Consider the following 16,497-nt stretch of genomic DNA (forward strand, 5'->3'; position numbering starts at 1 on the left):
TTAACACAAATTAGTTTAAGCTCCTTCATATTTTTATTTTAAAAATATAATTATTTTTATTTTAAAAATATAATTATTTTATTTAATATTTATTAACTATATACCTCTTTGTAGATATTCTAGTATTAAAATTTCAAATATGAATAATTTAATATTTTTTAATATTTATGATAAATTTTATTATGATATAAATATTGTTCTTGATATTAATTTACACTCATGATTAGAGATATTCATAGATTAGATCAGGCTTCTTAATAGTATCAATATCATACATAATTGTCCAAATTCAGCCTAAGTAGGAACATGGGTCTTAAGTTTTGTCAATGTCTATTTATATTTATATATTCCTAACCCAAACTTGTTTAAGTCCACCCATACTATTTTTATTTAAAACTAATAACAAATTTTATTTAATATTTATTAAATATATTATCATTGTCTTTTAAAATTTTTAAACAGGAATAACTTAATATATTTTTGAATATTTATATTATAGTATATTATATTTAAAAGTTATATATTATACAATAAATGAAATATATATTATAAAATTAAACATAACAGTTAGGTGTTTTGATGTTGTCCACGTATTTTTGTAGGTGATGATTTCCTTGATTATAGATCCACCATCCAACTACTATCAGAATTTTGACTTTCATAGCTTAGAAGCTTGACTTCAAATAGTATATAATTTATGCTTGTTGGGTATTTGGTGGCTTCATGATAATTCTTGAAATATGTACATTAATAAAATGTAATAAGTAATATAAAATAATCTAAAATAAAATATAAAATTAATTTAAAGTAATATATAAAGCAAATTTAAGTAAATAATTTATAAAACAATTTAAAATAACATATAAACAAATTCAAAACATATAATGTGTCAAAAGGAGTTTAAAATATATAATGTATGAAAATATTAAAATAAATAATGTAGAGAAATTTGAAATGGAAATTATATAAAAGGTTAAAATAAATAATAACAAAAATTTTAAGATAAACAATATATATAAAAGATAAAGGAACAAATTGAAGTAAAAATAAAATCATGGATCGAATTTGGGACTACATATATAAATGAATAATAATAATAACAATAAAATGAATCTAAATTTTGAAATGTGTTCGAAAATAGTAAATAAATAGAATAAATAATAATAATAATAATAATAATAATAATAATAATAATAATAATAACACTATAAACGATAAACAAAAATTGGGAAAATGAAATACAAGGCAATTGAAAAGAAAACGATTAAATAAACAATGAATGCACAAAGAAGCTAAATGAATTTGGACTATATTGGAATTAAAAACAATTAAAAGGGTAAATCTAAAACTAAAATAAAAGAGAATCGGGGGCTAAAATTAAAACACGCGCAAAAATGAGGGACTGATAGGGAAAATATTCCCTACCCTTATGCGCTGTGTTTTATCATGGGTCAAAATAAAACATGGTGAAAATTTCAAGGCCAAATCAAAAGAAAAAGAAAATGATACAGGGCTCAATTGAATGGCGCAACAAAGAAAGGGGACTATGTGCGCAACAAAGAAATTTCAAATTTCTTAAACCATTTAGGGCTAATATGCAAAATTGCATGAAATTTAAAATATACTACTATACTTCACTCTCATCAATATTTTAAAATTTTAAAATTTTTTATAAGGCCAAAATAACAATTTCCCATTTTAAGGGTCCAGCCCCTGCCAACCCCCTGAATTCACCTCTAACCATGAAGGTTTAATTTAATTTTTAAATATATTTATTTAATTTAAAAAATAAAAATTCAAACCACGTAATAGATGTTATTTGAAGGGCAAGAAAGATGGCCTTAAAAGAACTGAATAAAGTGCAAAATCACAATACTATATAGTTTTAACTATGTCAATATTTCGGTATCCAAAAAGAAAGCATCCAATTACATCAACAACTTTAAAGTTTTAACCAAAATAATTGACGGCGTCTTCAAAGTCTCTCTTCACCATCAACATGGGTCTTGACTCAACTCCATGCACCAACACGTTCCAGCTGAGGCCTAAAAGGGAGGGGAAAAAAAATCTGAGATTAGGAATATAATTTTATATCATTGCAGTGAAAATTGAAGGCTTAAGGGACAAAAACCAAAAATTGAACCCCTAGACGTTAGAATTATAATAAATTAAACCCTTTTATCATTAAAGTTATCCATCAAAGTTACAAAGCCAAAAGTGCCATTTTTTTGCTGGTTGTTTTCACATGGCAAAAACTAGTATTTAATGTATAAAACATTAAAAAAAAATCAACAAACATTTATAAAAAGTCATAGAAAATCGTATAATATTTTTTTATAATTTTCTATTGATTTTATATATAAAATGCATGTTTTTACCACATGGCCACGTGGCAAAAACAGCCGGAAGAAAACCGGCACCCTTGGCTTTGTAACATTGACCATTAACTTTAACAGTCAAAGGGCTTGATTGATTGATTGTAATTCAAATGTTCAAGGGCCCAATTGAATAAAAACAAAAAAGTTCAGGGAGCTTAATTGATTTTTTGAAAAAGTTTAGGGGCTTTTCTTTACCTTTAGCCAAAATTAAAGTATATTTGATTGATATATAATATAATCATTCTGATCCATAAAAATAATAATTAAAGTTATATACACACACATATCCATCAGCAAACCACATCAACAGGCACCAAATGAGCCCTAAAAATCAACATTGTTAATAATAATAAAAGCTTCCATGACCTTTTACAGCAATGAAAAATGAGTAAGATTATTATCCATAATCTATTAATGGTTTTTCAGATATACATCTGCAGTCTGCAGCATTCTATCTTCATATGTAATTCATTCCATTTTCATTTTTGACTTCTTACGTGTTGGAGCTTCATCAGTCAAGCACGCAAGAACAAAATCAAAGAAACGAGGAAAAAATAATACAGATATAATTATCACTCCCAAACCTTCTTACTTTCCAAGAAAACATACTATTCATATGATATACAAAATCGGAAATAGGATGGCAAAATATTTAACAAGAGTTTCCAAATAAACATTTTTGTCCCCTACTAATTACTTTTTCTCTACTTCAAATTCTCTAGTTGTTGGACTAAGTAATTCCCATTTATTAGAGTTATATTCTTAAGTAATATTTTGTCCACTCTCTTACTGATTTCAACAAGCTAATAGCCCACTTAGTAATAACATTTACTATCTCAAATAAAATTCAGCCTATTCAATAAATCCATCCTCACTTAGTAATAGTTATATTTTCTGCACTTTCATCTTGCTTCTTATCATATGCATGTTGCAAAAATTTCTATTCAGTAAGATGAGGAAACTTTGTAAACCAGTAAAACCAGATGTTGCACGAAGACAGAAAGGAAGACTAAAAGGAACAAGTGCGGTGATGAAGGTTGTACGTTCTCGAGGCCAGTTAAATCGTGATGATCGTACCAATCGTACAGAATTTCTTGAGAGCCAAAACTTCATCTCTGGGACAACTGTATAGCCTCTTCGAGTGAAGTTAAAAGGGCTGGAAATTTATTAGGAAAGCACTAATATGAAAGTAACACCATTCACTTGCCTACAAGTAATGACCTTGCTCCGATATTTTAGGCAGAAACATTGTCAGAGATTACCAACTTCCTAAGTACTCCATCGGGAATTTAAGCCTTTGTTTAGATCAGGATATTTTATTTTCTTTTTGGAACACAAAACTAGAAGCAACTATTGGGGGTCAGGCAAAGACAGAACTTGAGTTCTAGTTCTCTAAAGGTGCTAGGAGCCTCGTACCCATTTAAAACAACAAATAGAGCACGGCGCATAGTCCTAATAAAACTGAGTCTTGGAAAAAGGAAGACATTTTCACACAATGCAAATACGATGCCTGATTCGTCTACTCCGTACCTTAGCATTACTCAAGTTTTATACAGGAAGTCCCAGGCACACTATCAACTTCTTAGTGACAACAAGAGCAAACAAAATGCAATGACAAGCAGTATTGGCAAATGAAAAATCCGTCAATTTACAAGGATGGGAATAATTAAGATGTGGTAGTGATGTGAAGGGGGCACTAACCTTCATTTAGAGCAAACCAAATGTAATAGCAAGCAGCATTGGCAAATGAATAATTATGATGTAGAAGTGATATGAAGGGGGCTCTAACCTTCATTCAGAACAAAAATATATCACAAATATCTTTGGATCGATATGGAACAGTGATGGCAGATTGATGCTCTGCAGCTGCATGAATCCCTCCCTGCTCGTTGCACCACATATTAAATCTTATGTACTCAAAAACTCATATCGATATGGTTGACCCAACCCAAAATCCACTCGCCATTGCCCAAACGAAACAGAGTGCCACTCCTTGGTGGATCCACTGAAAATTCTGATGACCATTTGACGGGCAAATGTTTCTTATCAAGCAAATTATACGCCTCCAAAGAACAGAACTCACCAGAATAATTATACATGACAGTATACAGCACATCGTCCACGATTGACGCTAAGTCAGACCAGTAACAAAATTTTTGATCGAGGCAAACCCATGATTTACGATCATAGTAATAAGCGTAAAGAGAATCATTGACATGGCAGTGCACCAAAATCCGAGATCGGGAAGAATCTAGAACAGGATTACTTAGAGCAATAGCTTCCAGAGGGGGCGACAATGGTTCCCAAATATCCCCACTTATATCGTAAACCTCGCCAAAAGATTCAAAAACCAATTGTTCGAAGACGTAAATCTTTCCTTCTGCAGCAAAAACCAGGGGAAAAGCCCGAGGGAACAACATAGAAGTAGTTTTTCTCCACCCACGTTCAACGTCCTTCCAATCTAATTGGAAAACATCGTTTACATCATCATAACCACCAAAAGTAGCATCAGTTCTGCTTATTCCCCCAAGAACGTAAACGTGGTTGCCCGAGCCCTATTCAAAAAACAGACTTAAATTTTTGTTCAAACCAGATCCAAATTATATATGTTAAACACGGACTCGACCCAATTTTTTTTAAAACTACATATACCAAATCAAACTATGTATTTGACTTGGACCTGTTATTATGAAATGTTATAACTCAACAGCTTTGTATTATGCTAGACAATAGCTGGTGGCTTTATAACTATATACTCAATAGAGACTCAAGTACCAAACAATATTAAAAGCGCCAAAAGTACCTAAAATTACTCAAGTAACAAGTTTACCAACACATCCCATAAGACTCAACATACAAAATAGCAACAAAATGACTTTCGAGTTGAGCTGGAGAAAATGGATGCTTGACCATGTATTTACTAAAGCTCCCATCCGAGACCTACGCACAAAAATAAATATAATTGTACGCTGAGTAATATATACTCAATAGTACTAACATAATTTAAATTCAATTATAAACATAATAAAATTGAATAAACAAATAAGTAAAAAGATTAAATATATTATTAACATGCATGAAATTAATTAATATCAACATGCATGAAATTAAATCTTTAACATAGTCTAATTTCTAGCGACTTGTTTTAAGAAATCGAATTTCTCGATTTCAATTGAAGTAATTTGCTTCAATTTGATCCTCGATTTCAGTTCTAATCTCACCTAAGCTAATCCGAAGTTCTAGTTACTACTCTCTAACCCGTATTTATTTCTCTTACCTGGATTTTTTAAACTCGTATTTTCTCTTCTTTCTCTTAATCATGTGTTTTTTTTTTATTCTTTTCTTTTTCCTACTTCTAGTCCAGACTTTGAGGTGTGACAGTTTCTAAATATATTTAAAGAGAAAACCAACTTGCTTACCTTTCATATATCTTCAGAAATAATTGATTTCGAAAAAAATGGGTCCCTATATCAAAACATTAAAATAACAATATTCATTTAATATGAATTAAAAAAATAATTTTACAATGATAATATAATTTTTCTATATTCCTTACCTGCTTTTTTTTTTTTTTTGCATAATTGATTAAACCTTCAAATAGATGAAGATACAGTTCTGGCAGTTGCCTACTCAACTTATTCTCAATGTTAATGATGCTAATCTATAAAATAAACAATTTAAGTAAAAGTTAATAACAAAAGTAAACAGAATAAGTTTTTAGAAAAATGGGTAATTGTTAAGGGTCAGAATGGGATTATCCTAGTTCTCAAGACTCAAGCTTTGTAACTTTAATTTTCAGCTTAAATTATTTGCCCTTATACCAAACTATGTTAGCTAGATTGATTGTTAGCATTAAAAAGAACACGAATGACATAATGTCGAAGAAAGATAGTCGAGCTATAGAGAGAAAGCATGATAAGCACATAATAAGTTGTATTCTCAAATCTGAAGTGTTTTTTATCTTTTATTACATTTGGGGCAACTTAAAGTTTTAATTCTTTTTCCGCACTTTAAATTTGGGCATTTTGGTTGGTTGATTACATTTTGCAGGTTGTTTTTGGTGCTGTTTCACTGTCCTTTTTAATGTTGTTCTGCTGCCGCTTTTAATATTGTTTGGATATTGTAGAACCTTTATTTTATTTTTTTATCTCTTCACAATCTCAAACTATATGAATTAGTGTTTGATTCTCTATAAAATATAAAACATAAAATCATATTTAGACATTATAATGCGGTGGTAATGAGTTGTAACAGTCTATTGTAATTTACTTTACTTAACCACCATGTTTAGACTTATTTACTTTAGCGATTGACTTGTTAGCTAATTTTTGAAATGGAGATGGTATTGTGTAAATTTGTTTGGCTATAGGATGTTCCCATGGTTAATTCTTCATTTGATCATTGTCTCCTTTGTTAGTTTAATTTTTATTTTTGGTTTGTAACAGCTATGTCGGACCTAGATTGTGCGATTATAAAACGGGATGATAGTGTTAGTGTGTATTATGGAGTGCTAAAGATTTCGGGAAAAGAAATTAGCTCCACTTTCTTACCGTTTAAAGACGAAGAGAAAGCTTTGGAACTATACACACATTTAGTGGAGCATCAGGATTACTGGATATTAAGTTGCCATTCATCTTGTACGGTATCAAGATGAATGGCTGGTTGCACTAGAATATTTTAAAAATATCATAACATATTTTAGAGAAAAGATGGAGAGGTGGGAAAGTAGTAACCGAAATCAGCGTGAATGGTTCAATTACATTAGTGAGGATTTCGTTAATATATTAAAGTATGTGGCTTGTATATGGGCTAAAAGTAATAAGAGCATATACACTCAAGATCCGATAAAGTTCATATTCATCACTAATTTCGGTGGAGGGGTAAAGTTTTTACCCAATTTGAATGCATCTGACCAACCAATGGAAGGTGATTTTGATGAGTTGAAATATTTGATAAGCTACATCCTCAATATGCCATTCGAATCTGCTATCGAAAATTATGAGAATTTCAATATGCCGAATGAATTATCATTGTTTCTTAACCAGCTCAAATCTCAAAACTTGTAAGTTATCTTTCATATATTTATTTTAAAGTTCGATAACTCATATGTTCTACTTCATTAATTTCATAATATTTTTGTTTACTTATTTGAGTATGTCCAAATGGATAGGAAATACATGAGTCCCGCATTTCTACTGGGTGCGCCTTTATTTTGGAGACCTGTTGATAAGTTCCATTTTAATATAAATCCGGATCACATGATGAAGCGTGGAGAGATTAGGTGGCATCTTCTTGACAAACCCCTACATGTGTTGCAAAAGAAATATTCATGTGATTGGGTGTTGGAGGTGAAAAGTGATCCGGTGCTTAAATCTATATTCGAGCATGGAAATTTTAGTTACTCAACCTTTTCCTTTTCCTTTGTAGTACGGTACTGCTCTAATGTTTACCGTCATTATGACGACAATATAACACCCAATCACATGTATATTTCTTTTGCAACACATGTAGGGGTTTGTCAAGAAGATGCCACCTAATATCTCCACGCTTCATCATGTGATCCAGATTTATACTAAAATAGAACTTATCAACAGGTCTTCAAAATAAAGGCGCACCCAGTAGAAATGCGGGACTCATGTATTTCCTATCCATTTGGACATATGCAAATAAGTAAACTATATTATGAAATTAATGAAGTAGAACATATGAGTTATCGAACTTTAAAATAAATATATGAAAGATAACTTACAAGTTTTGAGATTTGAGCTGGTTAAGAAACAATGATAATTCATTCAGCATATTGAAATTCTCAAAATTTTCGATAGCAGATTCGAATGGCATATTGAGGATGTAGCTCATCAAATATTTCAACTCATCAAAATCACCATCCATTGGTTGGTCAGATGCATTCAAATTGGGTAAAAACTTTACCCCTCCACCGAAATTAGTGATGAATATGAACTTTATCGGATCTTGAGTGTATATGCTCTTATTACTTTTAGCCCATATACAAGCCACATCCTTTAATATCTTAACGAAATCCTCACTAATGTAATTGAACCATTCACGCTGATTTCAAGCATTACTTTCCCACCTCTCCATCTTTTCTCTAAAATATGTTACGATATTTTTTGAATATTCTAGTGCAACCAGCCATTCATCTTGATACCGTACAAGATGATGGCAACTTAATATCCAGTAATCCTGATGCTCCACTAAATGTGTGTAGTTCCAAAGCTTTCTCTTCGTCTTTAAACGGTAAGAAAGTGGAGCTAATTTCTTTTCCCGAAATCTTTAGCACTCCATAATACACACTAACACTATCATCCCGTTTTATAATCGCACAATCTAGGTCCGACATAGCTGTTACAAGCCAAAAATAAAAATTAAACTAACAAAGGAGACAATGATCAAATGAAGAATTAACCATGGGAACATCCTATAGCCAAACAAATTTACACAATACCATCTCCATTTCAAAAATTAGCGAACAAGTCAACTGCTAAAGTAAATAAGTCTAAACATGGTGGTTGCTAAAGTAAATTGCAATAGACTGTTACAACTCATTACCACCGCATTACAATGTCTAAATACGATTTCATGTTTTATATTTTATAGAGAATCAAACACTAATTCATATAGTTTGAGATTGTGAAGAGATAAAAAAATAAAATAAAGGTTCTACAATATCCAAGCAATATTAAAAGCGGCAGCAGAACAACATTAAAAAGGACAGTGAAACAGCACCAAAAACAACCTGCAAAATGTAATCAACCAACCAAAATGCCCAAATTTAAAGTACGGAAAAAGAATTAAAACTTTAAGTTGCCCCAAATGTAATAAAAGATAAAAAACACTTCAGATTTGAGAATACAACTTATTATGTGCTTATCATGCTTTCTCTCTATAGCTCGACTATCTTTCTTCGACATTATGTCATTCGGGTTCTTTTTAATGCTAACAATCAATCTAGCTAACATAGTTTGGTATAAGGGCAAATAATTTAAGCTGAAAATTAAAGTTACAAAGCTCGAGTCTTGAGAACTAGGATAATCCCATTCTGACCCTTAACAATTACCCATTTTTCTAAAAACTTAAATCATATGTAAATTAGTATGAATCTCCAACACCCTAAATCAATGGCAAAAAAAAAAAAGTTAATAGCTTTTGAGACACTTTAACATTGAATTCAAGTTTTAAATAATTGGGAACCTTTAAACAGTGAATTCCAACACCCTACATCAATGGCAAAAAAAAAAAAGGTTCAAGGTTTAAAAAAAATTGTTATCTCTAGTAAAGTTGAAGAACGTTTAAATAACTGGGAATTCAAACTTTTGAGACACTTTAACAGTGAATTCAAAACTTAAGGTATAATGCAGCCTGGCTATTTACTTTTAAATTAGGATTTTCCATTTTCGATAAAGAAATTTTAAACTAGAGTTTCTTCTCATATCAATTCATTCTATTATTTGAATGGGGCTTTTTTTTAATCTTATCTTGTCGCATACTACAGAAATCCTTGGACTGTGATTTTCTTCTGTATTGACTACAGTATAGAAAAGTTTATGCACTGCTTCTTCTGCCATTGCTGTCATTACTATTGTAATAGTGGCCTATATGACGTGTTCCAATAGTTGCCAATTTGTTAGGACTTTCAATAAATACAAATGCGGTTGACATTTGGTCTAATGGTATCTCCATGTATTATATCCTGTGTTGCAGTTTACCAATACAATAGCATAGGAGATCCTTACGGACATTCATAACAGTTCAAAGTAAGATTGCTGCAATCTTATGCTAATACTACTAAAGCAGAATATCTTGTAAACAGAAGAGGAAAGGAAAATTTTGAGCAAGAACCCAAAAAGAAAATTTGATTTACTGGCAACTTCAAGGACAAGTAGGATTGAATATAGAAGGGATTGAAAAAAACATAACTGGAATTGGATGAGATTGACCAGCGGCGGGACGGAGACAGTTGAAGATTGGAGCGGAGAAGGAGACAACAGTAGTGAGCGGCACAACGAAACCTAGGGATTTTTGGTGAAAATAGAAACTGAATATTAAAAATATATAATCCCGGGCTAAAAAATGCTTATAAATTGAATCATTAATTGGTAGAGAAAACAAAATCCATTCCAGGAGCCGAGGTGGAAAACAACAAGTTTTGTGTTTCCGTACACTATCGATGTGTTGATGAAACGGTACAAATCGAACCCACTTTTTGTCTCATTATTTTCGTCATTAAATTTCAATCAAAGGAAGAGACTTACCAGGTGGGAGGTGTCCCAGGCTCCACCACTGATCCCAGACGAGGAGGTCGGCCACGAGAACCGGACTGAGCCTGAGGGAAACGACCTACGATGATGACTGCAGCAACTGGTTAATTTTTTAGAAAACTGCGGCTTTTGGAAATGGAGACCATCGGAGAATGCTTGGGAAATGATTTAGGGTCTTTGGCTATATCTGACTGGAGGTTTTTTTAGTTATCTTAGGCTTCTTTTCTTTTGTTATTTTGCTTCTCTGTTATTTCTTTAATACTTTGTTATCATTCTGTTTTATTTAATGAAATTCCAGTCTGGTATTATTTCAAATACATATTTCAATTCTAATCTCACTGATTCACTGTGCAGAGTTGGGCTACAATAGCTGAGCAAGTTAGATCAGGGCTGAGCCACTACCCTAAGCTTAAATTAACTCAAGGGAAGAAGGTATAATCATAATATATGTCATTTTTCTTAAAAGAAGAAGAAAAAAACCATTATTTTATTTTATTTTCATTGATTCAACAAGGTATTAGAGATACGTACCACTTTCCAATGGGACAAACGAAGAGCCCTTGATTTTTTGTCGGAAGCACTAGGTGAATATATATATATATACACACATATATATATATATATAAACAAAAATTTCCGCCTTTTTAAATAATTATTTTATTACCTACTTAAATATAGTAGTAATTTTTTAAATTGAACAAGAGTGGATTAGGCCAGAAGTTCCATTAAAATTAAAAGGTTTGAGTAAAAATTTAGACTTAATAATTTAATTTGGACAAAAAAATAAAGTTCATTTAAAAATTAGGTTGAGCATCAAGTAAATTTTTTTTGGCCTAAACCTGACCCGACCTAAATTTGTAAAAAAAATTATTGTTATTTTGTCACTGTTTTGCTACTATTTCACTATTATATTACTATGTATTATTTGTTTGGATATTGTATTAGTCTTGTTTTATTATTAATTTTGTTACTATTTTATTTTTAAAGGTACTTATCTTAGTGTTATTTAAGTATAAAGATTTTTTTTTAATTTACTTTCAATTTGTTGATAAATATTTATTTTAATGTTTTTAATATATTTGATTTATTATATTTTTAATCTATTAATATATATAAAATAATAATATGAGCGAGTCGAGTCGGGCTCGAGTTTTAACTTTTTTTATTCGGACCAAGCTTAAACAAAAATTTAGACCTATTTTTGGTGTCAGGTCGAGTTGACAGGGCTTATAAAACAGGCCTGAAATTTTGTTAGTTTATGCCTAATAAAATTAAATTTGTTAGTTTGGTATTCTATTCCTATAGACTCCAATTGAAATTGTTTTTAAAAGAAAATGTTTTAAAATTGTTGAGGCACTTATAAGAGCAACGATACCAAGTATTTACAATTATGTCGATTACTGCTCAATGCTTCATAATTTGTCGTATTTGAAGTTAGCGTGAAAGTGTTGGATATAGATATGTATTTTATGTATCTATATTTAATTTTATTGTTTAAGCTTTTTACGCATGAAATATATATATTGAAGTTTAACAAGTACAAATATAAAATTCAAGAACTATAGTTGATAAATTATTACAAACTGATTATCCGAGTAATCATTAAATGGAGTCAAATTATTATAGTACAAATAAATTAAGAATTGGTATAATTTAGATTAAAACTAATAAAGTGAATTAACTAAAATATTGAGCATATGAAATGTTATAGCTTCATACTCATTTTTAAATATGTATTAAATTAGAATATTGTGCACAAATAATTCAAGATAAATGAAAAGTACATTTACTTTTTCTTAGTTCCATATTAGGAATTAGAATGATAGCAATGAATGTCCTTAAACTGGTAACTTAGACCTACCCATATGAAGCGTTTCTTTCTCTCTCTCTTTTTTTGGGGGCTAAGTTGAAGGATTTATTAAGAAAAGTAACAGTATGTTTGGTTGGGTATAATAGGAATAGATTACAGCCCAATTCAATGGGCCCACCACCAAACCAATGTTTGGTTGGCTGTAATGCCATTACAGCCTTATTCAATTCAGCCTCTATTCCTACTAAACACGCTGAATAGCATTTCGCGCCTTACCCACAGAATAGCCATTCAGAGTGTCTCAGTTTCAATTTTACCCTTCTCCCTTCCTCACGTCTGAAGCCGGCTTTCTTATAAAAATAACCCAAATAATTTAATTAATTGTCAAACCTTTTTAATTAAATACAAGAATGACTTGAAATCTACAGTAAAAGTTAATGGAGTCAAATGATTTGGTGCCACTAACATGCCACGTCAGCAGGGAGCATAAAAAATTAATTTTTTGGTGGAGCTATGTAAAATGACGCCACCTGTATGAATATCAGGGAAATACTGAAATTTCTGAAAATATGAGGGGACTAAAAAAAATTAACCATTTTTTGGTGGAGCCAATTAATATGGCGCAACCAGATTCCCTGTCTGCCATGTCAGTTTCTTTTTTTTTTTTTACTTTTTTACTTTTTTTTTATGTTGTCTTTTATGTTTATTTATTTATTTATTATTATTAAATTTAAAAATTTGAAATATTTTATTAATATATTAAATTAAATATTTTAATATTAAAGTAAATATATTTTACCCAAAGAAAAGCTATTTAAAAAATATAAACTAATTCACAAAATTTTAAATACTTATACCTAATAAAACCGAGTATTAAAAACAACTTTATAATATTACCAACTTTCATCGACTATATAATCCACAAGTTTGCCTTAAATATTAATGTCCACATCTTTCATGTGTTATTAAAATGCATACTTTATCCGGATGAAGTATGTATTAGCAGATTCACTAATATGATATATATATATATATATATATATATATATATATTTACGCATGTATCACATTACAAAATAAAAATTTAAATACTTATACCTAATAAAATATGTATCTCATTACAATAATAGTTATTTTCCAAAAACATATTGTTTTATAATTTTATGTCTTATTTAATATTTTAATTTAATTTTAATAATGCATACTTTACCGGATGAAGTATGTATTATGTATTAGCAGATTCACTAATATATATTAGTGAATCTGCTATCTATACTTCACCCGAGTAAATTATGCATTATTATATTAGTGAATCGCTAATACATACTTCATCCGGATAAAGTATTTAAAATTTTGTGAATTAGTTTATATTTTTTAAAATAGCTTTACTTTGGGTAAAATATATTTACTTTAATATTAAAATATTTACTTTAATATATTAATAACATATTTTAAATTTTTAAAGTTAATAATAATAATAATAAATAAATAAATTAACATAAAAGACAAAACAAAAAAAAGGTCAAAAAAGTCAAAAAAAAGAAACTGACATGGCAGGCAGGGAATCTGGTGGCTCCATATTAATTGGCTCCACCAGAAAATGGTTAATTTTTTTTAGTCCCTTATATTTTCAGAAATTTTAGTATTTCCCTGATATTTATACAAGTAGCGCCATTTTACATGGCTCCACCAAAAAATTAATTTTTTTATGCTCCCTGCTGACGTGGCATGTTGGTGGCGCCAAATCATTTGACTCCACCAACGTTTACTATAGATTTCAGGTCATTCTTGTACTTAATTAAAAAGGTAGGTCATTTTGATAATTAATTAAATTATTTGGGTTATTTTTATAAAAAAGCCTCTGAAGCCTCTTCTCTTTTTCCTTCTTTTTCCCATTTCCTTCCAGCCTTCTTGTTAAGGTTTCGATCGAAGAATAGGCAGCTATTGAATCCACTGCTAGAATGGAAGAATCCCCTGCACATGAAAAAGGATGTGACGATTGGTTTAGGCTTTCTTTGGCCTAACTGATCGAGGGTGTGGTAGGCTTTTTTCGTGGTAGAAGAGGAAATCTTAGAGAAAATAGCCAAACAAGTTCAACCCATTATGCATAAGCATAAATAGAGGGTCAATCTCCTCTCAGAATTCTGGTATCTTTATCAATTTTATTCATTTTTGTATCTTTGATTCTGTTAAAGAGAATGATTTTTTTCTTCAATTGTGCTGAATTCTTTTTCTTCAATTATGATTGATGGAAGAATGGGTATTTACTGGTTATACTCTTTGAAATTCAAGCGCTTTTCTTTTATGGCATTGAGATGTGTTTTATCAATGCTGAAGCACGATGCCGAAGGCAAATAATGCATTGAAAGAATTGTGAAGTGTTTGCATGCTTTATCATACTAGAAGTTACTTTGGCTTGACTTTCAAAAATTATACTGAATTTAGTTTTGATTTTTTTTTTCATATTGATAGTCCGAATAATCCAGCTTTGCTTGGGCTAAATGTGGGAGCTGGCATCCACGTGAAGTTAAGGCTACAAAGATCGAACCGGGATTGGGATTTTTATCCCTTCGATCAAGTTCTTGATACAATGCTTCACGAGCTTTGCCATAATACTCATGGTCCTCATAATGCTAGTTTTTGCAAGCTCTGGGATGAGCTTAGAAAGGTCCGTTTCTATTCTTTTAGATAGTCCCTAATCATCATTTTCCAGTGCCAAATGTTGTTTCATGGATGGTTCATGTCTATATTACTAATTTTCCTGTTAAGACTTGTTTAAGTTCATGCTATTGTGTTAGAACCATATAAGCCCATCAAATGAAAGATTCTGGCGTGTGAGGATCAAATCGTTAATAAATGTGACTGGAGGTTCTCAAGATGTGCCTATATATGGATTCACAGTTAAACATTATCTATGTGGAAAAGGGAGAGCTTATGTTAGTTGAATAATTTGATTATTGGTTACAATGTATTTAAGCCCTATGTTAGTTTTAATCCATTTGGGATGCATGTCTTACTTGGAAAATTGGACTAATCTTTGCTCAATCAGTGTTCCTTCTGCATGTTTCCTCATTGTTGTCTATTTACTTGTGTTTCTGGAATTATTACAATAAAACAGGGGCTAGTTAAGGTTTTAAGAAATGCACCTTTATTTTTATCTTAGGTATCCTAAAGATCTTGATATATGAAGATAATTTAGAGAATCTATATTTAAGTAGCACATGCTGGTTTTAATGTCTTTGTATATTTTTCCTTGTTATATCCATGTAGGAATGTGAGGAGCTCATGTCAAAAGGAATAACTGGCACAGGGGAGGGGTTTGATCTTCTTGGGAGGCGCTTGGGTGGATTTTCCCGACATCCTCCACTCTCATCTCTTCGTCAGACTGCATCAGCTGCAGCAGAGAACAGAGCACGCTTGGGGTCTCTGTCACCTTCTGGACCTAAACGTCTTGGTGGTGACAGCACCATTAGGGATGCGCTTAGTCCTATACAATCAGCTGCAATGGCTGCTGAAAGGAGATTGTAAGATGATATCTGGTGTGGTTCCCATTGCTCTGACATTGCTGGGGATGAAGAAAGCTGTGCTGATACTCTGCAGGATCATTTGGACTTGGATCAGGGAGGAGAGAGATTGAATATCAATGATGTTTCCAGCAGACATGCTTTTGGTGGAATCTCTCTTAAACGAAGGCATGGGCAAGATATTTTGTAACGACCCGAATTTTACCGTTACCGAAAAAGTGTATTTTCGGGTCTCCATTTTGAAAAGCATTAAGTAAATATTTATTAAAAATATTTACTAAGTAAAATGAGTGGTTAATTAGAGTTTAATTAAGTGAATTTAATTTAATGAAGAGTAATTAAGAAAAAGGACTAAATTGAATAAAGGATGAAAGTTAAATTGTAGATTAAAAGAAAATGAAGAGGACCAAAATGGCAATTATGCCATTTGTCCTAAGTGAGGCGGTGTACCGTGAAGAAAATCTAAGATTTTTTTTATGTTTTAATTATATTATATTATATTATAT

At 30.9% G+C, this 16,497-nt stretch overlaps 1 protein-coding gene and 1 pseudogene across 1 annotated transcript; one reads left to right on the forward strand and one right to left on the reverse strand.

Annotated features, from left to right (window-relative positions):
• Nucleotides 1-1,815: 1,815 nt before the first annotated feature.
• LOC108484029 (uncharacterized) lies at nucleotides 1,816-10,721 on the reverse strand. Its single transcript, XM_017787639.2, has 5 exons — nucleotides 10,652-10,721; nucleotides 10,317-10,408; nucleotides 5,289-5,318; nucleotides 4,168-4,933; nucleotides 1,816-2,045 (listed from the first exon to the last, which is right to left on the reverse strand). The coding sequence occupies exons 3-4, from the start codon at nucleotides 5,289-5,291 to the stop codon at nucleotides 4,295-4,297; spliced, it is 642 nt and encodes a 213-aa protein (XP_017643128.1). The 5' UTR covers nucleotides 5,292-5,318; nucleotides 10,317-10,408; nucleotides 10,652-10,721; the 3' UTR covers nucleotides 1,816-2,045; nucleotides 4,168-4,294.
• Nucleotides 10,722-10,792: 71 nt separating this feature from the next.
• On the forward strand, nucleotides 10,793-16,181 carry LOC108484937 (DNA-dependent metalloprotease WSS1-like; annotated as a pseudogene).
• Nucleotides 16,182-16,497: the final 316 nt, after the last annotated feature.

Source organism: Gossypium arboreum, chromosome 6, assembly GCF_025698485.1.
Source record: "Gossypium arboreum isolate Shixiya-1 chromosome 6, ASM2569848v2, whole genome shotgun sequence".
Classification (NCBI taxonomy): Eukaryota; Viridiplantae; Streptophyta; class Magnoliopsida; order Malvales; family Malvaceae; genus Gossypium; species Gossypium arboreum.